This window comes from Dama dama, chromosome 22 (assembly GCF_033118175.1).
Source record: "Dama dama isolate Ldn47 chromosome 22, ASM3311817v1, whole genome shotgun sequence".
NCBI classification, from domain to species: Eukaryota; Metazoa; Chordata; class Mammalia; order Artiodactyla; family Cervidae; genus Dama; species Dama dama.
In genome coordinates, this window is record NC_083702.1 from 20,442,712 (window position 1) to 20,468,847 (window position 26,136).

General features: G+C 35.4%; 1 protein-coding gene across 4 annotated transcripts; it reads left to right on the plus strand.

Annotated features, from left to right (window-relative positions):
* Nucleotides 1–12,849: 12,849 nt before the first annotated feature.
* On the plus strand, nucleotides 12,850–25,925 carry LOC133043758 (natural killer cells antigen CD94-like). Of its 4 annotated transcripts, none has more exons than XM_061124968.1 (8): nucleotides 12,850–13,113; nucleotides 14,443–14,611; nucleotides 14,804–14,899; nucleotides 17,447–17,545; nucleotides 18,051–18,122; nucleotides 18,726–18,880; nucleotides 19,781–19,908; nucleotides 25,643–25,925. In XM_061124968.1, the coding sequence occupies exons 3-8, from the start codon at nucleotides 14,806–14,808 to the stop codon at nucleotides 25,767–25,769; spliced, it is 675 nt and encodes a 224-aa protein (XP_060980951.1). In that variant the 5' UTR covers nucleotides 12,850–13,113; nucleotides 14,443–14,611; nucleotides 14,804–14,805; the 3' UTR covers nucleotides 25,770–25,925. The 4 variants fall into 4 exon arrangements, with proteins under 4 accessions (XP_060980951.1, XP_060980952.1, XP_060980953.1 ...); XM_061124969.1 differs by having other exon boundaries at nucleotides 14,443–14,562; XM_061124970.1 differs by lacking the exon at nucleotides 14,443–14,611 and having other exon boundaries at nucleotides 18,729–18,880.
* The last annotated feature ends 211 nt before the right edge of the window (nucleotides 25,926–26,136 follow it).

Sequence of the window (26,136 nt, forward strand, 5' to 3'; positions counted from 1 at the left end):
CAGACTCATGTCTCCTGCATTCCAAGCAGATTCTTTACCACTGAGCCACAGGGAAAGCTCAACATTGGATCATGTAGAGAAAACAAAGAATATGAGGGAACATTATGGAGATAGAAGTATGAAGGAAATTCCTCTATTACTGGAACAGAGATACTAAATCAAGCATTATTCAGGTTTATTCAGGTCTTCCAGTACTTTCAAAATAAATTTTATCACTTTAGCCTCATGGTTTTAATTTCAAAAAAAATTTTTTTATGCTTTTAATTTTTTATAAAACACAATTTTTTCTTTGCCTTATTATGGTCATCTATCAGAGAAATAAATAGTTAAGTAAGAAGACCTTGATGCTGGGAAAGATTGAGGGTAGGAGGAGAAGGGGAAGACAGAGGATGAGATGGTTGGATGGCATCACCGACTTAATGGACATGGGTTTGGGTGAACTCTGGAAGTTGATGATGGACAGGGAGGCCTGGCATGCTGTCGTTCATTGGGTCACAAATAGCTGGACACTGAACTGAAGAAGATAAAATTGTCTCATAAAATAAATCTCAAAGAAAAATTGCATTTTTGATAAGCTAGAAAATAATGACTTAAAGTGGTTATAGAGAGCCAGGAGATGTTAAAACTTTGTTAGCCACAAAAATTATCAATACAATGAATGAAAATGGATAGTCTCAGCTGGAGTAGAATAAATAGTACTTATTTCATTCATAAACAAGAATTTTTTTCCTGTCACTGGTCAGGCACTGAGTTTTAAAGACTGGAGATCCACATTTGTACAAATCAAAGAACTATGTCTACTTTCATAGAGCTTTCAAAATAAAAGAAAGGACAGACATTAGTAAAGTTATCACATTGGTAGATGCATAATATAAGTAAAATAAGTTCTTAGAAAGGGGGAAAAGATAGTGAAAAAGGGAAAAAGTAGTTGTCAGATTATAACAAAGAATTTGATCTAGACTGAGAATTTAGTGAAGAACTCCCTGATATGGAGAGCTGAGAAATTAATAATTTTATTAAAAGAAAAGAGAAAGGATCCGGCAGTTAAGAGTATTTCAGAGACAAAAGGAGAAGGCAATGGCACCCCACTCCAGTGTTCTTGCCTGGAAAATTCCTCGGACGGAGGAGCCTGGTAGGCTGCAATCCATGGGGTCGCAAAGAGTCGGACACGACTGAGTGACTTCACTTTCACTTTTACTTTCATGCATTAGAGAAGGCAATGGCAACCCACTCCAGTGTCCTTGCCTGGAGAATCCCAGGGACTGGGGAGCCTGGTGGGCTGCCGTCTCTGGGGTCGCACACAGTCAGACGCTACTGAAGCGACTTAGCAGCAGCAGCAGCAGCAAAGACAAAAAAGAAACAAACAGCAGGTGGAATGAAGATCAGGGTGACTGAATCCCAGAGTTGGAAGGGGAAAACAGTTTGATATAATCCTAGAGGAGGAAAAAAAACCAGAAAACACAAATCTTTGAAAACTGTGAGCAATTCTTGACTTCTTCAGGGTATTTTCAATCTTTAAACTCACCTAAGATTTGAGAGCCTACTGTATAGCACAAGGAACTCTATTCAGTGCTCTGTGGTAACATAAATGGGAAGGAAGCCCAAAAAAGAGGGGATATAAATTTATGTTTAGCTGAATCAATTTTTTTGTACAGAAGAAACCAACACAACATTGTAAAGCAACTATACTCCAATAAAAATTGATATTTTAAAAAAGATAGAACAGAGAATCCAAATCGATACACAACCACAAACAAGGTTGCTAAAACGGCCAGATGACATAGGGCCACAGACAAAAATTATTAGATACCTAAGGTGCACATTTCCTCTAAAAATATAGCAAAATAAAATTTCTAGTTCAAACAAGCATAGCAGCACACATTTAATAACAATTTAAAAATGGTTATTCTAGGAAAGCCTCAGTGAACTGAAGGAGGATATGGTAATATAAAACTCAAAATGCACATTTCTGCTTCCAGATATAATGTAGATAAAAGAAGTCAAAACAGGGAAGGAGAAACTCTAAAAAAATTTTTAAATACATTTTTAGGGTTTTAAAGGTCTACAGAAGGATTACTGTGCTTAATCGCTCAGTTGTGTCCAACACTTTGCAACCCCATGGGGATTCTCCAGGCAAGAATACTAGAGTGGGTTGCTATGCCCTCCTCCAGGGGATCTTCCCAACCCAGGTCTCCCACATTAAATTAGTTTAAATTCCAGAATAGGGAGCATTAGTTATCAATCTGCCATTGTTGCTTCTGTTTGTGTGTGTGTGTGTGTGTGTGTGTGTGTGTGTGAATCAGATCTTGGCCAAGGCAGACAGCCTATGACCGAAGAAAGAGAAACTGACAAGCTTTCAGTGGTTACATAGACTAGAATAACAATATTAGAGATTTGAAGGTCCTCAAATTGTCACCTTTCCCACAAGCCGTTTGTTCAAGTCTGAGATAAAACTGAGAGAAGACTTTGAAACAAAGTCAAAAGATTCTGAGGGGAAAAAAAAGAGAAACCTCCCAAACTTTTCCTGCTGTTGAGGAAGCAAAGACTAACCAGAAGAAAGAGTTACAAACAAACAAAAAACAGTATATAGAAGCCATGGATGAAATAGTGAACCAAGATTGGAGACCTGCACCAAGGTCACACCTGTGACAATGAGTCTGGGAATAGCTAAAAAGCCAGTTAAAAAGCACGAGTGTGTCCTTTAGTAGAAGGAAGGCATGGCTTCAGGACAAAAAAAAAAAAAAAATGAAGTGGAGATTTTACTGTTTAAAAGTGGGGAGGGGATGACAAAGCTGAAGAATAGTAGACTCTTAAACATTTATTTTATGTATTTATTTATTTTTGGTTGTACTGAGTCTTCACTGATGCACACAGGCTTTCTCTAGTTGCAGAGAGTGGGGGGTGTTTTCTAGTTGCAGCGCACTGACTTCTCAGTGTGGGAGCTTCTCTTGTGGTGGAGCAGACTTTAGGCACACAAGCTTCAGTGGTTGTGGCTTGCAGGCTCTAGAGCATGGGCTCAATAGCTGTGGTGCACAGGCTCAGCTGCTTCATGGCATGTGGAATCTTCCTGGACCAGGGATCAAACCCATGTCCCCTGCATTGGCAGGTGGATTCCTATCCACTGCACCACCAGGGAAGTCCAAGAATAGTAGGATCTTACATACCTGACTGGTAAGACCCTCAAGATATCTGCCAAACTTTGATGCTGTGTGTAGTAAGATGGGAAGTAATTAAAGTGAAAATAAGTCAAGAGAAGAACTGACTTTCTCATAGATCACAGAGATAAAATAACTGTGAAAATGAACGCTTTAGTCACTTAGTCATGCCTGACTCTTTGGGACCCCATGGACTGTAGCTCACCAGGTTCCTCTGTCCATGGGATTCTCCAGGAAAGAATACTGGAGTGGGTTGCCATTCCCATCTTTAGGGCATCTTCCCAACGCAGGGATTGAACCAGGTTTTACAGGCAGATTCTTTACCACCTGAGCCACCAGGGAAGCCCACAACTATAGTGGTACTCAAACTTAATCCCTCTAATTGCCTAATAAAAGTGACACATTCCCACCCTATCCACTTTAAAGAAAATTAAAAGATGAGTCACTTTATGGTGAAAGATAACTTCATCTGGACCAGTGTGATTCTTTTATACATGGTATTTGACATAGAATCAAAAAATCATAAGACTTCCAAAAAGGTAGGAAAATATTATCAATAATCAAGAACAATCTACACACACACACACACACACAAAGATGGAGAGAAAAATACCAATAATAACCAGAGAAAGAGAACATTAGTAATCCAAGTAGTTAACAGAAATAATGGAAGGCAGAATTTAATGCTATTTCACTTTGAAAATGACAGAAAAAAAAAAAAGAAACCTACCAAAATAATATTCCATATCCAGTAAAAATATCTTTCAAAGATTAAGGTAAAATAAAAATATTTAAGGAAAATAAATTTTTGGCAATTCATCAATAGCAGCAGGTCTGATAGTAATGGAGGTGATAAGAAATGACGGCTGGTGCATATATGTGCAGTGTTCAGATTTACTAATATATTAGATGTGGTGTGAAAGGGAAAGAGGGACTTCACCGATGATTGCAGGCATGTTTGTTTCCTTTAGCTTTGCATTTTGACACACAAAAAAAACCTGAAAAAATATATGCACACACTTACATATATATCCTTTATCCAGACTACTTCTATGTTAAAATATTATCATATTTGTTCTCTCTCTTCCCCTCTTAGATCATTCCCCAGTCCCCCTCCTCAATATTTGCCTTTGTCCAAGAAATCTGGAAGATTATTTTTCAAAATTATTGATAAGTGGATTGAAGCTGCTTTCTTTTGGAAGGTGTTAGTATTGTTAGTAGGCAGACCATTATTCACCTTGAACACTTTAAATACATTTTTGAATACAATACTCTTGGGCTTCGCTGTCAGGCAGACTTTGAGCTATAAACTAAAAAAGAGGGCTGATTTGTGATTACAAATGCTCAATGGAGACTTTTCCTTTCTCTTTTCATCAGAGGTCAAAACTAGTTCAGGGAAGACAAAACTTGGCCTCTATCTATCCTTGGTTTTCACGTGGGTCTCTTGAATCAAACACTGACTAACAACAGAAAAAGTTTACTAACACACGCAGTGCACATCACTTGGGGGAAACCTAAATGGAAGAGTAGTGAGGACTTAGAAGCGCAGGTTATGTAGCATCACAAAGGACAAGAAATTTGTAGAGAGATATTAGAACAAAAATAAACAATTTTAAGCTCCCCAGGGCAGCAAACTGTGGGAAGGTAAATATCTGGGAAGAAAGTAAAGAAGTAAGATTTAATATTTGTCTTGTGCTGTCAGTGGGCGAAAGGGTCCATTTGCAGTCAAATGAGAGTTTATAGCCTGACTTTACATGGAAAAAAAGAAGGGTAGAGAGACCTTGTTTTCTGTGTTAGCTGTTTCTCTTTGTTTTTTGTTTTGTTTAGGTGATAAAAGGAAACCACCAACAGTTTTTTTTTTTTTCTTTCACAGGTTTTATTGAGATATAATTGATACATAATGTTCTATACATTTAAGATGTACAATATGATGCTTTACACACATATGTTATGAAATGAGTACTGCAATAAGCTTCAGAAACACATGTATCACTCCATAGAATCACCAAATTATTATTTTTTTTGTTATGGTGTGAAAATATTTCAGATTTACTCTCTTAGCAACCAACGTGTATAGCAAATCCCCAGACCTTATTCATCTTATATACTTGTTATTTTACTTTTTAAAAATTAATTTTATTAGAGTATGGTTACTTTACAATGTGGTGTTAGTTCCTACTGGACCGCAAAATGAATCCGCCACACATGTACCTAAATCCGCTTCCTGTTAGACTTCCTTCCCATCAGGTCACCTCAGTGTACTAAGTTCCCTGTGCTACACAGCATGTTCTCATTAGTTACCTGTTTATACATATTCATCTTATAATGGGAAATTTGTACATGTGACCAACATCTTCCCATTTTCCCTCCCCCTAGGCCTTGGCAACCATGATTCAATAATAGCAACCATGATTGCTAAAAAAATTAGTCAATATACAAGGTTCTTTCCTGGCCCAGTAAATGTGAAAATGCCATTAATAAGTTATTGGTAATATTAATTACAATATAATTAATAAGAATAACTTATTGTTCAACTTATTGAACAACTTTTAATTAATAAATTAGTGATAATTAATTGTAATTAATAAATTACCCTTTATAATATGGTGTAAAGGATTATTTCTGAGTTATTTAGTCATATCCCTGAGCACTTCACACTTCAGTGAATATAGTAGTTTCTTAATTAATTTTGCTCATCAGTTCAGTTCGGTCGCTCAGTCATGTCCGACTCTTTGCAAGCCTGTGAATCGCAGCACTCCAGGCCTCCCTGTCCATCACCAACTCCCAGAGTCCACCCAAACTCATGTCCATAGAGTCAGTGATGCCATCCAACAATCTCATCCTCTGTCGTCCCCTTTTTCTCCTGCCCCCAACCCTTCCCAGCATCAGGGTCTTTTCCAGTGAGTCAACTCTTCGCATGAGGTGGCCAAAGTATTGGAGTTTCAGCTTCAACATCAGTCCCTCCAATGAACACCCAGGACTGATCTCCTTTAGGATGGACTGGTTGGATCTTCTTGCAGTCCTAGGGACTCTCAAGAGTCTTCTCCAACACCACAGTTCAAAATCATCAGTTCTTCGGCGCTCAGCTTTCTTCACCATCCAACTCTCACATCCTTACATGACTACTGGAAAAACCATAGCCTTGACTAGACGGATCTTTGTTGGCAAAGTAATGTCTCTGCTTTTAAATATGCTATCCAGGTTGGTCATAACTTTCCTTCCAAGGAGTAAGTTCATTTAAGAAATTTCATGGCTGCAGTCATCATCTGCAGTGATTTTGGAGCCCCCCAAAATAAAGTCTGATACTGTTTCCACTGTTTCCCCATCTATTTGCCATAAAATTATGGGACCAGATGCCATGATCTTAGTTTTCTGAATGTTGAGCTTTAAGCCAACTTTTTCACTCTCCTCTTTCACTTTCATCAAGAGGCTCTTTAGTTCACCTTCACTTTCTGCCATAAGGGTGGTGTCATCTGCATATCAGAGGTTATTGATATTTCTCTTGGCAGTCTTGAGTCCAGCTTGTTTGCTCACAGAAATGAACAAATAACAGATGCTTTTTGATTGAATAAATACCAGTAAAAAATGTTGGAAATTCCAACATTAATTGTGTTTTATATTCCAACCTTAGACTCTGGCTTCAGTGCTTGTAGAAAATAGATTGAATACAGATGTAACTTAGTTCTTTACTAATGAAGAATAAAGTTTAACAGAAAGCTGCGTTCTCTGTGCTACGCAGAATTTCATTAGACTTAAACTGGAAAGCAAAGATGAGTTAGGTGTACTTAATTCTGATTTTATACATTTTCTTTTGGCAGGTTTATCTAGGGAAGGAAACTAACCAAGTAAGTTGAATGCTTTGACATGGCTTCCCATTCAAATACTAAATGAATATTTCTTTAGAAAAGAATTGTTGGTTAATTCCCTGTACCTTGAAATACTCATTACAAAATTGGTACAAAGCACCTCAAAGATTTATAGAATAAGGATAAAAATCAAAGATATCATATAGAGTGTATGTAGCATTTTGGGAACAATTTATTAAGGGATGATAAATCAATATTTGATATGTGTCTAAAAATATAGAATACTATGATGCTATGAAAGTAAAATAATCTTAGTGTCATTAAAACATAAGTATTTTATATCTAAAGGATTTCATAAGGTACATATCAAACACTATTTTTTCAGATAAAAATATGAAAACGTGGGATCTTAGTTCCCTCACTGGTTTGATCAAAATCCCATGTGTCAAGTGCATTGGACAAAAAACATCAAAAAACAAAAAAAAACTGGCACTAAATTACACACATTGACTTTATTTCAGTGCTCCATGGGGCTTCTCAGGAGGCTCAGTGGGTAAGGAATTTGCCTGCCATGCAGGAGACTCAGGAGATGGGTTCAGTTCCTGGGTGGGGAAGATTCCCCTGAAGAAGGGAATGGCTACCCACTCCAGTATTCTTGCCTGGAGAATTCCATGGATGGAGGAGACTGGGGGCAGTAGTCCATAGGATCACACAGAGTGGGATACAATTGAAGAGACTGAGCATGCCCAGGCAAGAGTTAGAACTCACAGGTTCTGTTCAGTTCCAGCAGTTATGGGCTTCCCTAGTGACTCAGATGGTAAAGAATCTGCCTGCAATGCAGGAGACCTGGGTTCAGTCCCTGGGTTGGGAAGATCCCCTGGAGTAGGGCATGGCAATTCACTCCAGCGTTCTTGCCTGGAGAATCCCATGGACAGAGGAGCCAGGCGGGTTACAGTCCATGGGGTCACAAAGAGTCAGACACGACTGATCGACTAAGCACAGCACAGCATGTGGTCTGCTAACTTGGGAAGTTCCATCCTCAGTTTTCTGAAAAGAATAATTTCAGTGATTTTTTTGTCTCACTCTTTTGGAATGAAGATAAGGACTTTTGAAAAAGTGTAGAGCTGAAAAAGCATACAACAGTTTGCTCATATATATTATCTGTAATACTGTGACATTGTAGGAAATGCATGTTTGGTCTCACTCCCTGGTACCTGAGACTTTCTAAAACCCTCCTAATTTCCTGTGTGGAGAGTGAAAGGAGCATCTTTTGTGGTTTATAATAAGCCCCTTGCAACCATTTTTAAGTTTATACCCATGAGGTAACTCTTAAAGAACCAGGATTGGTTGCCCAAGGAGCCAACCATAGGATTAGAAAGTTGGAAATTTCAGTCCCAACTCAGAAGGACAGAGAGGGGAGAAGGGCTGATGATGAACTGAGTTGCCAATAGCAAATGATTTAATTAACCATGTATACATGATGATGCCTCCACAAAAACCCTAAGCAAAAGGATTTAGAGAGGTTCTGGATTGCTAAACACATCCATATGCTGGGAAGGTCGTGCACCTGCCCAGAGAGGGCATAGAAAGTCTCTGGTCTTTACACATACCCTGTATTGTTCATTTCCTCCACTTGGCTGTTACTGAGTGAAGCTGAGTCTCCTTAAAACCAACTTCCCTTACTGAATTAATGATTAATCTTTCTGTCCAAAATTTTCTTCTCTTTCTTGTCTTCCCTGACCTCAATTTTATGCTGCTGCTGCTGCTGCTAAACCTCTTCAGTCCTGTCCAACTCTGTGTGACCCCATGGACTGCAGCCTACCAGACTCCCCCGTCCCTGGGATTCTCCAGGCAAGAACAATGGAGTGGGTCAATTCTATGCTGACTGAATGCTAATCAACCAAAATCAGGTGATTAAAATTGCTGTTGTCCATAATATCATTCCTATAGAATAGTTGCTTCTTTTAAAATATTTATTTCTTCATTTTTGTCTGCAGTGGATCTTTGCTGCTTTGCGTGGGCTTTCTCTAGTTGCTGCAAGCAGGGGCTACTGTTTGTTGCAATACATGGGTTTCTCATTGCAGTGGCTTTCTTGTTACAGAGCACAGGTTCTGGGGCACACAGGCTTCAGTAGCTGCATCATGTGGGCTCAGAAATTGCAGCTTGCTGGCTCTATAGCACATAAGCTCTGTAGTTGTGTTTCATGAGCTTAGTAACTCTGTAGCATGTGGAAGCTTCCTGGACCAGGGATTGAACACGTGTCCCCTATATTGACAGGTAGACTCTTATTATCAACATACGAACTTGATGCTTTCTAACTATGGTGCTGGAGAAGACTCTTGAGAGAGTCCCTTGGACAGCAAGGAGATAAAAACAGTCAATCCTAATAGAAATCAACCCTGAATATTCATTGGAAGGACTGATGCTCAAGCTGAAGCTCCAATACTTTAGCCACCTGATGCGGACACCTGACTCACTGGAAAACACCCTGATGCTGGGAAAGATTTAGGCCAAGAGGAGAAGGGATCGATAGAGGATGAATTGGTTGGATGGCATCATCAACTCCATCAACATGAGTTTGAGCAATCTCAGGGAGATAGTGAAGGACAGGGAAGCCTGATATGCTGCAGTTGATGGGGTCACAAAGTTGGACATGACTTAGCTACCTAACAACAACAATGTACAAGCTCTGGTTGTTTCCCCAGGTTAAGATGAGCTGACAGATTCCTAAGCCATGGACCACCTGGCCAGAGAATTATAAACCAGAGATATCCTGAATGTTGAAACCATGATTAAAAAATGTCGCAGAAATGTTGGAAGATGATGATTAATTCCAGCTACTTTGTTCTTCCCCTTTAAAACACACCTCAGACTCAACTCAAAGACCCCATTGGTGTGGATCTCAGATTTTTCTTTCATACTTTTCCTTGAAATTGAAAATGTTATTCTCTCAGTCACATCCAACTCTTTGCAACCCCATGTACTATATAGCCCTCGAGGCTTCTCTGTTCATGGAATTCTCCAGGCAAGGATACTGGAGTGGGTAGCCATTCCCTACTCCAGGGGATCATCCTGATCCAGGGATTGATCCTAGGTCTCTCACACTGGAAGCAGATTCTTTACTGTCTGAGTCACTAGGGAAGCACCTTTGCTTCATTTGCTGCAAACTTCTTCAGAATCTGGCTTTCTCTGTTGAAGGCATCAGTACAGTAGTCTCCCCTTATTCACAGGGGAAATGTTCTAAGACACTCAGTGGATGCTTGAAATAGAAGATAGTATCAAGTTTTATATAAACTACTTTCCTCTATACTAAAACAAAACAAAACAAAAAGAATAGGTAGTATATATAGCATGGATAGTGTAAATGTTGGACAAATGAATGATCACATCAGAATGGCCAACATCGTCATCATCAAAAAGTCTACAAATAATAAGTGCTGGTGTGGAGAAAAGGGAACCCTCTGGCACTGTTAGTGAGAATGTAAATTGGTGCAGCTACTATAGAAAGCAGTTTGGAGGTTTCTTAAAAACCTAAAGATAGAGCTACCTTATAATCTAGTAAATCCACTACTGGGTATATATATGAAAAAAATGAAAAGTGTAACTTAAAATAATACATGCATCCCAATGTTCATAGCACCATTATTTATAGTCGCCAAGACAGAACCAACCTGAGTGTCTGTCAATAGACAACTGGATTAGGAAGATGTGGCAATATATGAATATACTCAGCCATGAAAAGAATGAAATTATGCCATTTGTTTCAATGTGGATGGACCTAGAGAATAGTATGTTTAGTGAAATAAGTTAGACAGAGAAAGACAAATGCTGTATGACAGCACTTATATGTGTATTATAAAAAATAATACAAATGAATCTATATACAAAACAGAAACAGATTTATAGATGGAGAAAACAAATTTTGGTTACCAAAGGGGAAAGGGAGGTGAGGAAGGACAATTTAGGAGTATGAAGTTAACAGATGCAAACTATATAAAATAGGTAAACAGCAAGAATTCACTGTATAGCATAGGGAATTATATCCAATATCTTGTAACAACCTATACTGGAATAAACACTGCAAAAAAAAATCCCCCAAACAAATCATTATGCTGTATGCCTGAAACTAACAAATTGTAAATCAACTATACTTCAATTAAAAAAAAATTAGCATCCTGTTTCTATTCACTTTGAATGAAACAAATGCTTATTACCAAAATTTAGCAACTTATTTCTTCATGAAATGGTTCCCTACTTCTTGTATTTTATTAGATTCCAGAGTTCTGAAAGAAATTGAGTTGGAAAAATTTTGCCAGTTTTGTCATTGATTTAGTGAAATGTCAATGTTTTGAAGTTTCTCATCCTGCCATTTTCCTCCCTAAACACATGAATGGAACAAATATTATTTATTACCTATATACTAATAAATATGCCACAGAAATATGTTTTTGTACTCTTAAGAAATGCACGGTAACTTTCTTATAATATAATTTATCCCATTATACTACGTGTAGACATTTTAAATTTCCCCTTTGAATTATAAATTCCCATTCTCTGAGCAATAGAAAATGTTTCCCTTTTTTGGCTTATTTTCATTGAATTAATTTCCAATGGAGGAATTCTGACTAAGAGAGAGTAAATTTTAAATACAATTTTCAAATATTGGTCTGATAACATTTAATACCTGAATAGCAGAAGTTATTTCTATTTAAACCATGTTTAAAGTGAGATTAATTGAAGATTATTATTATATCTTATAGTAGAGTTTTAGAGAGTAGAGTATAGTATCTTATTATAGTAGAGTTTTCCTTCTTTCTTTTACCTTGATTAGTAATTTTGATTCACACTAAAAGTCTGTGAATGTTCTATGTTCTCTGTCTTCTCCTATATTACATAATTGGATTCTCAAGACATAATTATTTATGCTTATTATTTGTAGGTTTTAGTATATGTATATATTTCACTTCCTGTTTACCTTCAATAATAAATTTAAAATTAAATAAAAATTTAAATAGTTCAGGGGGTCAGATACACTTTTTCTTTGAAATTTACTTTATCATTTTTTAGTGATAAAGTTGTCCTGCTTTCTTGGATTTATTTGATATTTTATTATATTTTCCTTTTTTTCTATATTAATTATCCAGTTATAAAGGGGTTATTGCCCCTGTTTCCACATATTATTTATTTATCCAAATATATGTATATATATATATATCTTTTCTTTTTACTTAGTGTCTTGAACTATGTTCATTTTTCTGAGGGTGATGAAGAATGACCCAAGATTAACTAAATAAAAATCTTTGAAAATGTTAACAATGAAAAATGAATATAAAATTTAAACTAACCTAAGCTAAAATAATGCTAGAATTGCCCAAATGTCTTAAGTGTTTTCTATTCCACAAAGAGTAAAATTATTGAGAAAATGAATTTTATATAAATGTGAATAATTCATTGATTAGTATTTGTAGTTCTGTTTTTTAGAGACTATAGCTGATTAAAATTATTTGGTAATCAATAACCCACTAATAATAAATGCTGAGAACTGTGAAAATTGTGCATGCACCATCTAGTGATGAAAAATAGTACTTACCCTACAATGGAAAGAGTTCACAAAGAGACATCACAAGTGTCTATAAATAATAGTTCCAAAATAGCATGTAAAATGTAAATATAAAATGAATGTAAATTGTAATCAAGTCCACTGGAAATAATTAAAAGCACTTGAAGCTACCTTTTTAAAAAAACAAAAAATGATGTATTCAAGTATGTCTGTGACAAAGCAAGGGTTGAGTAAAACTGGTCTTTAGTGAAAATATGTTAGGTATCTTGTGTAATTCAAGGTAAGATTGATGACATGCCCAATCTAGAGATGATACAGAGCTAAAGTGAGCAGCAGTAAAACAGTTTCCTGTGTGGCTACATCCAGAGCACTCTTACTCTTGAATTCTGCTCTCACCTGACTCTGACAGAGTCTCTCATACAACAGGCAAAGGCATTATTAGCCTGTGTATTTCTTTTCTTGGCTTATTTTCTGGGCTCTTGATGATCAAAATTCTTAAGTTCAAACTGCTGTGATAAAAGATAAGATTGCTTCTTCCGAGGATATATACACATACTCTGCAAAAGTTCAGACGCTGTCTTCTAAAAATCAGGTATTTGCTAATTTCGCAGATTTCTATTGTTTCTCAACATGTGTTTTTGGAATTTTGAGGGAATTTGGATCAAAGAAACTGAAGTTGCAGATGCAAGGCAAACTTGTATATCAATATGCAGATATGTTTTAAAAGTAATAATATAATTTTATATGATTATATATAATTTTCAATCATATATATATATTTATATATCTCTATAAATATCATTTGGGAGGAGAGGAAATAAAAGTATGAGTGACAGAGTGGGAAAAGAGAACAGAGAAGAAAGAAAGGGAGAAAGAATTGAAGAAAAGAGTGATGCTAGAAGAGAACTCAGATGAGTTGGAATAAAGAAGTGATTCTAATTATTATCTATTTTTAGTAATTTCACTGATACTATTTGATATGGCATTATTATTATCACTGATACTATTTATTTAATTTGACATTTTATGATACCTTGACATTATTAACTGGTATAAATTTGAGGTTTAAAGAAAATAAATGAAGAAATATAAAATTCCACCAGGGTAAAGTGTAATTAGACATAATTAAGCTATGCATAACTTGGATATATTATCCTTTAATAAGGGCATAAAAAATTTTCACACAGATTCCTATCAACTTTTCTAAAATGTTTAATCATGAAAAATATTTTTCAAATTTTCTCAAAGTTTAATACACAAACCGTTACTTTTTATACTTCATATAGAAATCTAATAAACAATTACAGCAGTAACAAGGTTAATAAGATGTATCAAGAAATTCATCATACATTGGGGAGACGTTAATGAAAGATAAGATAAGGTAAAAGGAGATAACTAATTGGATGGTGACAAACGAAAAGTAATGAGAAAAATTGGAAAAAGAGATGAATTGTTATTGGAGGATCTGGAAATTTTATTAAAGGTGGTAGAATTTGATCTACAGATTCATTATGAGCAAATAGAGGAGGAAAATATACTTGAGAAGGAAGAATTTGAGCAAAACATTTAAAATTGGAGAAGTGCTTGTCATATGTTGAGAAAGAACAGACATGTCAGTGGAATTATGGGGAAAATGAAAATAGATTGAGTTGAAAGATGAGACTAGAAAGAAAGCAGGAACAGGTGAAATTGTGAAAGAATGGAAGTGCCAAGCTATAAGGATAAATTTCAGTCGAAAGAATTCAGTAAAGCCATCAGATCATCTTTTGCATTTTCACTTATAAATAAATGATATTAACAGATTTGCAATTGTGAATAGACAATATTTAAAAGGCCAAAAGTAATATACCATAGCAACTGCTTTGCATGTGTGCTCAGTCGCTCAGCTGTGTCCAACTCTTTGTGACCCTATGGACTACAGCCCCCCAGGATCCTCTGTCCAGGGGATTGTCCCAGCAAGAAGACTGTAGTGGGTTGCCATTTCATCCTCCAAAGGCTCTTCCTGACCCACGGATTGGACCTGCTTCTCCTGCATTGGCAGGTGGATTCTTTACCGCGGAGCCACTTGAGAAGTCCTACCAACTCATTAAGTAACAGTTAAAAATTAAAATTTCTTCATTCTTAAAATATTTTAATATTTGTAATTGTATTCTAATCAATCACTGGTTATTCAAATTCATTCCCAATATCATTTTATTCAATACCAATTTTACTTATGGATTTCACAATTTACATGAATTTAAAATGTATTTTTTTTCATTTCTTGTATCTCTCCCTTTCAGTAATGAGTGAAGAAGTTGTAACTTACTCCGATTTGCTATTTCAACCATCATCTCATCCACAGAGGAGCCAAAGACTTGAAACTACCAAGAAAAAAGGTCTTTCGTGTTTTCTACTTAAAAAATATACAGAATTATTCATCAGGCGTAAATGCACGTACACATGATCTAAATTTTTTTTCTCTTACTAAACAAGGAAAGTAAGTGCTTTTGAGGGAAGATTATATTTTGCCCATGAGAGTCATAACTGTAACTATGTTGTAAACATTATATCAGCATTTTTAGAATGAGTGAAATGTTTGAGGATCGAGATACGTTGTTTATAATTTTCTGTCATTTAAGATATCAACACTATCTAGTAGGATATTTGGAAAATAGAGAAGTGAGAAAATGAAGAGATAATTTCATTATTCTAACACAGTTGCTGTGAATTAGGGACTATTTTTCTTGTTTTCCTGGTTTGTGTATTTGCTGGCCTTGTGAGTTCAAACTATACATTTGCCAAGTAACATGCTTCTTGATACACAAACACCGATGTTATTAATTTACTAGTGTATGTGATTATATGGAGTTCAATGATGTATCTTCCTATCATTTAAAATTTTCTTTCATTTGTACTTTTCCTATTGCTAATTTGCAGTCCTCATATGTTTTAAATCAATATGTGGAATGATTAGAAGTGAGCTGTATATGAATGTGCTAATTCTATTTTGTCTTACATCAAATGGATATTCAGTACTTTGGCTAAGATGTATTATTTTAACGAGGACCTCAATTGATTACTTTCCAGTTTTTTAGATTGCTAATTATTACAATACAGTTTATGATATACAGATTCACCATGCAGTTAATGAAGAAGTATTTTTAAACTTTGCTTAATATATTGTTAACAAATTTTTAAAGAGCCCTTAATACCTAATACACTCTGCTTGTTATAGATTCAGAAATTGTTTTCTTTTTAAAATTCTGATGAACAATTCATTGTACCAGTGTCTGTACTTCTTAGATTTGTATGGGAAAATCTACTGGTTTGGGAAAACTTGATTAATGATGTTGTTAATTGTATGTATGTGCATAAGTATGTATGAAATGACATACTTCACCACAGTTCATATTTTACCATGGATCAACCAGAATGACTTAGAGACATTATCTTGTCTTGTAAGTTTATTTTTACCTAACAAAGCTTCTTAGATTTTCACTGTCTATAAAATTCTTTCACAAATGGAAATCAATTACCAAAAACTCCACAAGGTATGTTTCATGCTTACCCAATATAAAAATATAAACAGAGACACGATGGTTAAATGTTCTAGAGATTAGAGTGCATAATTGATGGAAATCCACTTTTAGCTGAAAAGACCAAAACCTTTCCTTCTCCTGATGACAACACGTGGATTTTCTGTCCTTCTTCTGTGGCATGTATCGTGTATTGGTGGATTTTGTGTGTGAGGAAGTTTCTTCTTTCCACCCCAGCTAAGGTCCTCTGCTTTGTACAACTTCAGGATATTGGGAAGAAGCTTATTTTCTGTCTCTTCTCTAGAAGCAGATGGCTTTTGCCTACTGTCAATGCAGGGTACAGGGTGGGCTTGTTGTTGATTTTTAGTCGCTAAGTTGTGTCTGATTCTTTGCCACCCCATGGGCTGCAGCTCGCGAGGTTTCCCTGTCCTTCACTACCTTCTGGAGCATGCTCAAACTCATGTGTATTGAGTTGGTGATGCCATCCAACCATCTCATCCTCTGTTGTACGCTTCTCCTCCTGCCTTTAGCCTTTCTGAGCATCAGGGTCTTTTCCAATGTGTCTGCTCTTTGCATCAGATGGCCAAAGTATTGAAACTTCAGCTTCATCATCAGTCCTTCCAAAGAATATTCAGTGTCGATTTCCTTTAGAATTGATTGGTTTGATCGCCTTGCTGTTCAAGGGACTCTCAAAAGTCTTATCCAGCACCACAATTTGAAAGCATCGATTCTTTGTCCTTCAGCCTTCTTTGTGGTCCAACTGTCACATCCAAACATGACTACTGGAAAAACCATAGCTTTGACTAGATGGACCTTTGTCGGCAAAGTAATGCCTCTGCTTTTTAATACACTGTCTAGGTTTGTTATAGCTTTACAGCTTTCTCAGGAGTTTGGTAAGGTGATCTGCTATTCCTATCTCTTTAAGAATTTTCTACAGTTTGTTGTGATTCATACAGTTAAAGGCTTCAGTGTAGTCAGTGAAGCAGTAGATGTTTTTCTGGAACACCTTTGCTTTTTCTATGATACAACAGATATTGGCAGTTTGATCTATGATTCCTCTGCCTTGAAGTCTGCTTTTAGCCTTGAAGATTTGTTGAAATACTTCACTCTCATATGGCTGGCAATTTTCCTCCTATGCTTTGCCAAAAGTGAAGTAGAGTTTGCGTGCTGTCTTTCCATAGAGTTGGGGCTTTATATCTTTAGAATTCAGACCACCTGATCACTTTATCAATTCAGCTGCCTCATTCCCTCATTATGAGTTATGATTTTGTAGATTACCTCCCTTTTCTCTATTTTTAGGATGTGAGCTACCTTGCTGTAGAGTTTACTGCACCTAAAACAGAAATAGAACTCTGAATAAACATTTAGAGTTGATGTTACAAGATGTATTCATCTCTCTCTATATAGATCACCCTACTCAACTTTCTTCATGGAAATATGTTGCTGTGTTTCTGTGGATCATTTGCCTGGGGCTTCTTCTGTCTGTTGGATACTTGGTCATTGAGTGTAAGTCAAAATACGAAATAGAAGTTTACTTCTCCATTATTCACATAGTGAAATATGTTGAAGATAATACATTATTTTGATCAGTTCAATTTCTTAACAAAGTAAATATTCTCTGCACAGAACTTGAGTTAATTTCCTAGAGACATATAAAAATGTTGTCCATTTTTAAGCATATCAAGAACATTACATACTACCTTACTATTTGTTCTCATGTATCCTTTACCAGAAATACCTGTAAAAATTTCTACTCTGTGAAAAAGGTTTCTTACACTGTTATCAGAACAATATTTCTTTCTTCTTTGATTTATGGCTGTGTGAACTTGCTGTATATGTACTATAATTTGATTTTTTATGATTATGACTTTATTACATTTAAGTTCTTTGAAGTAGATGATGCTTCATTCATCATTTTTGTAGCTCTGAATTCAGCACAATGTTTTACCTAAAGATATGTGTCAAATTTTTCTTTTTGAGTTTAAAACTGACCTTTCTGAGTTCTCTTCAGTGAATAAGAAGCCATTTCAACCAGAAGGATGTCCAGGAAATAGCTCCTCCAACAAGGAAGCAAATAAAACAGGTACTTTTGGATGAGTCCCTGAGTCATAATTTTATTTGCAGGAGATAAGAGACAATTAACTATTTTGTTTAATGCATGTAACTGGATACGTGAAAATATATATATGTCAAATCTATTAAGACTCAAATGATGATGGCACTGTCAAATGACAAGTTGAAGTTAAATAAAATATTTCCACAAGGCATCATCATTTTGGGGCATATCTATATGATTTCATTTATGTATTTCTTATTGTCTTATTTTTGAAACTTACAGCTTTTTAAAGATAATTATATACATATTTTATTCTCATGTGAAAATAAAGAAAGAATATTATGTTCATAATTTTTACAGTCATATACACTGGATGGTTTCCTGACACATTTATAATTTTGTCATTAAAGATTATTTCCTAATATACAGCTTATGAATCTTAAAGACCAAAATGTTTTCAATGAAGTGAGTTATTAACTTAAGATAAATTTAACACTAACTTTAAGTGCACACAGCCTATAATGTAAAAATCAAAAAGTGTTTTTGTTTGTAGACGGTAGATTTGCTATGTCAACTTAGAGATGTGATCTGCACTGATGGAAATCATTCAGTTACATTTTAAATTTTTAGTAGTTTGGAAATACCCTACTTGTTCAAACAACTGGCATCAGTATGGAGAAAACTGCTACTATTTTTCAAGAAACATTATTCCTTGGAAGGAATGTCACCATTTTTGCACTGATTTCCATTCCGGATTTCTTAAGTTGAATACTGAAGAAGAGATGGTAAGGACAAGATTTTGTTTTATAAATTTTGGCATCAGAAAAATTTAGGATGACAGCAATCGCTCCAGTTTTATATTCTTCTGAATTACTTTCCATAGTGTAGTCACCAAAATCTTGGCAATTTGTAATTTTGAATGTGTACTTCAATAAAACCTGAGTGGTTTTCCCCTAGCACTTGGAGAAAAGTCTAAGTAAAATGTAAATAAGATCACTTGTAGTCTGATTTCTGCTGATTTCTCTATCTTCTTCTGCTGTTAGGGACTCTCTATCACACTGTTCTAAGGAAAGTGTACCATGGTCTCCAACTGTATTGACGTTATTTAAATAGATCATGGTCCCCTTATGCTCTTTTATGTCCTTGTTCTGTTTACCTGTGACAAATTTTATTTCCTCTACCTCCTATCCCAAACTATCATCTCTCTGTTAATACATCTTGTTTTAAGATTTTAGCTTACTAGACGATCCACTTGGAAAACATCCTTAGTTCACTAAAATCTGTTAAAATTCCCTGTTAATTTCTCTCCTTCAATCCTGTATTTCTGATCTTGTACCATGTGTCACTACTATTTATTACATAAGTCAATGAATACTATTCAGTTTTTCAGTGCCTAATTTGAGCAACTACAGTTTTAAGATTTTATGCTTACTTTTACAACCCGTAACTTAAGAAAACGACTAGAATAAAACGTGTACCAAAAAAATTACTCAGTTAATAAATGAGTTATTAGCTCTAAGCATCCAGCCTATGGCTGAAGAATTTAGGGTTAATCTCTCCAGATTCTTTCAATATAAAGAACAGAGAATCCAAAGAGAAGTAAAATGTACATATTTAAACTATTATATTCCTCTTTTGCAAGAAAAGTTCCACTTTTTGATTCACTTTCCTTTTCCTCTCTGCAGAATTTTATAACAAAATTGTCAAAAATGCAATGTGGTTTGCAAGAAGAAAAGTTTCCAATTAGCTTACACTACAGCACTAAGCAACTGAACTGGGTTTGGCTAGATGATACAAAACTTACCCTGGACAAGTAAGTCCTTGCTGTTTTAAAATTTCAGTACAGAACAATATTATTTCCTTCCAAATAGAAATATTTAATGTGGATGTGGGTAACATTTATAACAGATGCACCTGTAAGAAATCAATAAGTAAAAGACAGGAAAGATGGGAAGCAAGGAGTAAAATACTTAGTAAAATACTAAATACTATACTAAGTTAAATATGTCCCTTTCAAAGCTCATTGAAATTGCTTATTGAAGTATAACTATTTTGCATTTTAATAAAAGGTAATTGAATAAATAAACTTGCATAAGGTTACAAAGTAAGTATATTTCAGATTTGTCATTTTAATTTCAGTGTAGTTTGTCTGACTGCAATACATGTGCATGTATTGAAATTTTCTTAAAATGTGCTCTCCAATTCTCTAGGACTCACCTAGCATACTTTGTCTAGTTTGCTGTCATAAAAAAATCACTACAAACTGGGTGGCTTAATGCACAGAAATTTATTCTCTCAAGCAGAGGGAACAGAGGTTTGAAATCAAGATCTTGGTAGAGTTGATTCCTTTCTGGAAAGATCCTTTGTCTGAAGGAGCTTGCTAAACTTTTCCAGAGAGAAAGCTAACTGTTGTTGATGATTAAAAACACTTTTTTTTTCTTTATACACTGTGGAACTAGTTTATAAAAATGTTATTGTATAAAGGAAATACAGTAAACTTCCATGAAAATACAAGATATTCTGCCAATCCTTGGCATCATTTAAAGACAAGCCAGCCCTCTGTATCTGTGGGTTCTGAATTCTCAAGTTCAAGCAACCATGTAGACACAGAGGACTGACTGCGATTTGAGTATCTGTAGACTAGGATATCTTGGGGATCCTCGTAGAATCTCCCCACCCCCACATCCTGGATACAAAGAGACAACTGTCTATACCCCCAACTTCCTTTGCTCCTTCTCTGCATCTCTCTGTGTTTGTTGCTCTCCCATAAGGATATTCTTATTGGATTTAGGTACAATGCAATATGGTTTCATCATGACACTAGTCTTCTTTGTTTAAAATTTTCAACTTATTTATTAAAAAATTTTTTAAATTTATTTATTTTTAATTGAAGGATAACTGCTTTACAGAATTTTGTTGTTTTCTGTCAAACATCAACATGAATCAGCCATAGATACATATGTCCCCTCCCTCTTAAAATTCCTTCCCATCACCCTCCCCACCCCACTCCTCTAGGTTGATACAGAGACCCTGTTTGAGTTCCTTGAGACATACAGCAGCTTCCCTTGGGCTATCTATTTTACAAATGGTAATGTAAGTTTCCATGTTACCCTTTCCATACATCTCACCCTCTCCTCCCCTTTCCCCATGTCCATAAGTCTGTTCTTTATGTCTGACCTGCAAATAAATTCTTCAGTACCATCTTTCTAGATTCTGTATAATTGTGTTATTATACAATATTTATCTTTCTCTTTCTGACTTACTACACTCTGTATAAAAGGCTCTAGGTTCATCCACCTCATTAGAATGGACTCAAATGCATTTGTTTTTATGGCAGAGTAATATACCATTGTGTATATGTACCACAACTTCTTTATCCATTCATCTGTTGATGGACATCTAGGTTGCTTGCATGTTCTAGCTATTTGTAAATAGTCCTGCGGTGGACATTGGGGTACACGTGTCTTTCTCAATTTTGCTTTCCTCAGGGTATATGCCTAGGAGTGGGAAAGCAGGGTCATATGGTGGTTTTTTTTATATCTAGTTTTTTAAGGAATCTCCACACCACCTTCCATAGTGGCTGTATCAACTTCCATTCCCACCAACAGGGCAAGAGCATCCCCTTTTCTTCACACCCTCTCCAGCATTTATTATTTGTAGACTTTTTAATGATGGCCATTCTGAACAGTGTTATGTGATAACTCATTGTGGTTTTGATATGCATTTTTTTAAGAGTAAGAGATGTTTAGCATCTTTTCACGTGTTTGTTACCCATCTGTATGTTCTTTGGAGAAATGTCTGTTTAGGTCTTTTTCCCACTTTTTGTTTGGGTTGTTTTTTATCTGGTATTGAGTTGTATGAGTTGCTTGTATACTTTGGAAATTAATCATTTGTCAGTTGTTCATTTGCTATTATTTTCTCCCATTTTGAGGGTTGTCTTTTCACCTTGTTTATAATTTCTTTTTGCTGTGCCAAAGCTTTTAAGTTTATTCAGTTTCCACTTGTTTACTTTTGTTTCTGTTTCCATTATTCTAGAAGGTGTGTAGGTCATGGAGGATTTTGCTTTGATTTATGTCATCGACTGTTCTGTCTATGTTTTCCTCTAACAGTTTTATAGTTTCTGGTCTTATCTTTAGGCCTTTAATCCATTTTGAAGATGCAAAAATCCTCAACAAAATTCTAGTACACAGAATCCAACAACACATTAAAAAGATCATACACCATAAGCAAGTTGGGTTTATTCCAGAGATGCAAGGATTCTTCAATATACGTAAATCAGTCAATGTGATACACCATATTAACAAATTAAAAGACGAAAACCAAATGATAATCTCAATAGATGCAGGAAAAGCCTTTGACAAAATTCAACACCCATTTATGATTAAAACTCTTAAAAAAATGGGCATAGAAGGAACCAACCTCAACAAAGTAAAGACCATATATGATAATCTCACAGGAAACATTATACTCAATGGTGAAAAACTGTAAGCATTCTCCCTAAGATCAGGAATAAGACAAGGGTGTCCACTCTCACTGCTATTATTCAACTAAGTTTTGAAAGTCCTAGCTATAGCAATCAGAGAAGAAAAAGAAATAAGAGGAATCCACATCAGAAAAGAAGAAGCAAAGCTTTCACTGTTTGCAGGTGACATGATACCATACATAGGAAGCCCTAAAGATACTATCAGAAAATTATTAGAGCTAATCAGTGAATTTAGAAAAGTCACAGGATACAAACTCAATACACAGAAATCACTTGCAATACTATATACTAACAATAAAAGTCAGAAAAAGAAATGAAGAATCAATCCCATTCACCATTGCAGCAAAAAGAATTAAATATCTAGGAATAAACCTACCTAAGGATAGACAGGGAGGCCTGGTGTGCTGTAATTCATGAGGTCACAAAGAGTTGGACATGACTGAGTGACTGAACTGAACTGAACTGAAGGAGACAAAAGAACTGTGTACAGAAAATTATAAGACACTGATGATATAAATCAAAGATGACATAAATAGATGGAGAGATATTCCATGTTCCTGGGTAGGAAGAATAAATATTGTGAAAATGACTATACTGACAAATGCAATATACAGATTTGGTGTGATCCCTATAAAATTACCAATGGTATCTTTCACAGAACTAGAACAAAAAATTTCTCAATTCATACAGAAACATGAAAGACCCTGAATCACCAAAGCAGTCTTGAGAAAGAAGAATGAAGCCAGAGGAAGCAACCTTCCTGACTTCAGATTACACTACAAAGCTATAGTCATCATCAAGACAGTATAATACTGGCACAAAAACAGAAATATAGACCAATGGAACAATATAGAGAGCCCAGAAATATATCCATGCACCTATGGGTACCTTATTTTTGACAAAGGAGGCAAGAATATAGAATGGGGCAAAGATGGCCTTTTCAATAAGTGGTGTTGGGAAAACTGGATAGCTACATGCAAAAGAATGAAATTAAAACACTTCCTAATACCATACACAGAGATAAACTCAAAATGGATTAAAGACCTAAATGTAAATGTATTTATTTTTTAATTGAAGGGAATTTGCTTTAGAGAATTGTGTTGGTTTCTGCCAAATATCAACATGAATCAATCATAGGTATACCAATGTCCCCTCCCTCTTGAACCTCCCTCCCATCTCCCTCCCCATCCCACACCTCTATATATTTAAAGAACCCCAGTTTGAGTTCCCTAAGTCATACAACAAATTCCCATTCGCTATCTATTTTACATATGGTAGTGTCAGTTTCCATGGTACTCTCTCCATACATCCTACTCTCTCCTTTCTCCCTGCCTCCCCGTGTCCATAAGTCTGTTCTCTATGTCTGTGACCTCATGTCACTAATCTTAATTCCATCTACAAAGAAGTTATTCACAATTAAGGACACATTTTGAAGTTCTGGGTGGGTGTGAATTTTATTCGTGAGTTCTATGCAACCTTTGACTAGGCTGGTGGCTGAGATGGTAAAGAATCTTCCTGCAATGCAGGAGAACTGGATTCAATTCCTGGGTCTGGAAGATCCCCTGGAGAAGGAAATGGCAAATCACTCCAGTATTCTTGCCTGGAGAATCCCATGGGCCGAGTAGCCTGGAAGGCTACAGTGCATGGGTTCACAAAGAGTCAGACATGATTGAGTGACTAATACTTGTTCAACCTACTACCTACACTCAAAAAAGGATTTATAGGCCTCAATTCCCATGATTTTATTAGGGTGTCTGAAGTGGAGGTATAAAATGTATCCTAGTGCACATACACAATGTGTGTAAAAACCAGTTTAGCAAGACCATGGGAAATACTGAACTGCCAGTACTCTTTTTCCCCAGTTTTAAGCTCCATGGTTTAAAATATAGTGAGTAATTGATAGTGCAGGCTCTTAAGTGTCTGGGGTTTATGTCTTGGCTCTCCACTACAGTCATAGTCTTTTATCCAAACATTCTGTTTGGTTTCTATTCCATTTTGTATAAGATGTGATGAAAAATAGAACCCACTTCATAGAGTAGTTGTGAAAATACAGTAGTTGATACATTTAAGCATGTGAGAAGTATATGGTTCATTAAGAAAATAAAGTTCTCTCTCCTTCCTCCTCCTCTTTCCTCTCCTACCCAAAATGTTAACAGTAAATTAATGTCAAATAAAATTTTAAATAGATGAATCTAATTTAAAAATGTGATTTCAGGATGTCTGTGGTGGTCCAGTGGTTAAGACTCTGTGCTTACACTGCAGGGCATATGGGTTTGATCCCTGGTTGGGGAACTAACCTGTGTGCTATGTAGCATGCCTAAAATTTAAAAAAAAGTAATAATGAAAAGTAAATAAAATAAAATCTAAATTAAAATATGATTTCTAACTTAAAATATTATGACTAAAATATGCAAGATTCCTTCCAGTATATCCACTCTTAGCAGACATGATTTTCTAACATAATTTGTGTTAAATTAAGATTTTGGATTGACTTAAAATTCTGAGTGATTACATATTCATTTCTAATTGCTGTACTTGTAGTAAATGCATGCCCCTTTTCAGGAATTATATGATATATTTCTTTAAATATTTATAAATTGCTCTGATTCTCATTGACATATCTAAATATTTAATCTTTTAAAACTATTTTCTGGACTTATTAGTAAAGAGTAACCTGATCTTCACTCTGGGGTAAATTTTCTCAGGAGAGAATGAATTGACATTAATGATTCATGACAATTTATTTTTACTGTATATATAATAAAATGTTTATAAAAACACTAATGTATAAACAAAATATAGTAGACTCCTGTGAAGATGGAAGATACTTTGAAATTGTTTGAGGTCATAGAGACGAAAGCCAGAATTGAAGGCAATGTTAACATCCCAATACCAGATTTAATATGAAATTTCAGATGACAAAATAGTCATTATTTTATTATTAGAGAACTGGGAAAATGATGTTTCTACTTCTTTTTTATAAATATGTCAAAATATGAATTTAAAAAGTATAAGTGATACAGAAAATAATTTCAGAACTTAATGGAAAGTATTTTTTTTCTAGGCTTCAACTTCCAGGACACGAGAATGCTAATAATAAATGTGCACACATAAAATATGGTCAGATAATTGCTGAAGATTGCCATAGTAGTGGTTATTGTATCTGTAAGAAGACAATATATTCAGATTAGATAAAGTGCCTGAGATTTTCCAGTGAGATGACTTCAACTATGTAAAAATGTGTTTAGCTAAAAATAGATGTCTTAAACATTGAAGTTTATATGTTATTCTTTAACTTTAAGCCATAATTTGTAACAGGATTAATACAATAAACAGTATTTTAGTAACACTGGATAATTGTTGTTTAATTGTTAAGTTGTGTTTGACTCTTTTGTGACCCCATGGACTGTAGTCTGCCAGGCTCCTCTGTCCATGGAAATTCCCAGGCAAGAATACTGGGAGTGGGCTGCCATTTCCTTCTCCAGGGATCTTCCTGACCCACAAGTCAGACTCATGTCTCCTGCATTCCAAGCAGATTCTTTACCACTGAACCACAGG

What these genes read in the sequence shown, in the direction of transcription:
- LOC133043758 (XM_061124968.1), top strand. Translation starts at nt 14,806, where the DNA reads ATGAGTGAAGAAGTTGTAACTTACTCCGATTTGCTATTTCAACCATCA. An exon ending in CAAGGAAGCAAATAAAACAG is followed by an intron (nt 18,123 to 18,725) that starts GTACTTTTGGAT and finishes TTAAATTTTTAG; the next exon opens with TAGTTTGGAAATACCCTACT. An exon ending in TGAATACTGAAGAAGAGATG is followed by an intron (nt 18,881 to 19,780) that starts GTAAGGACAAGA and finishes TCCTCTCTGCAG; the next exon opens with AATTTTATAACAAAATTGTC.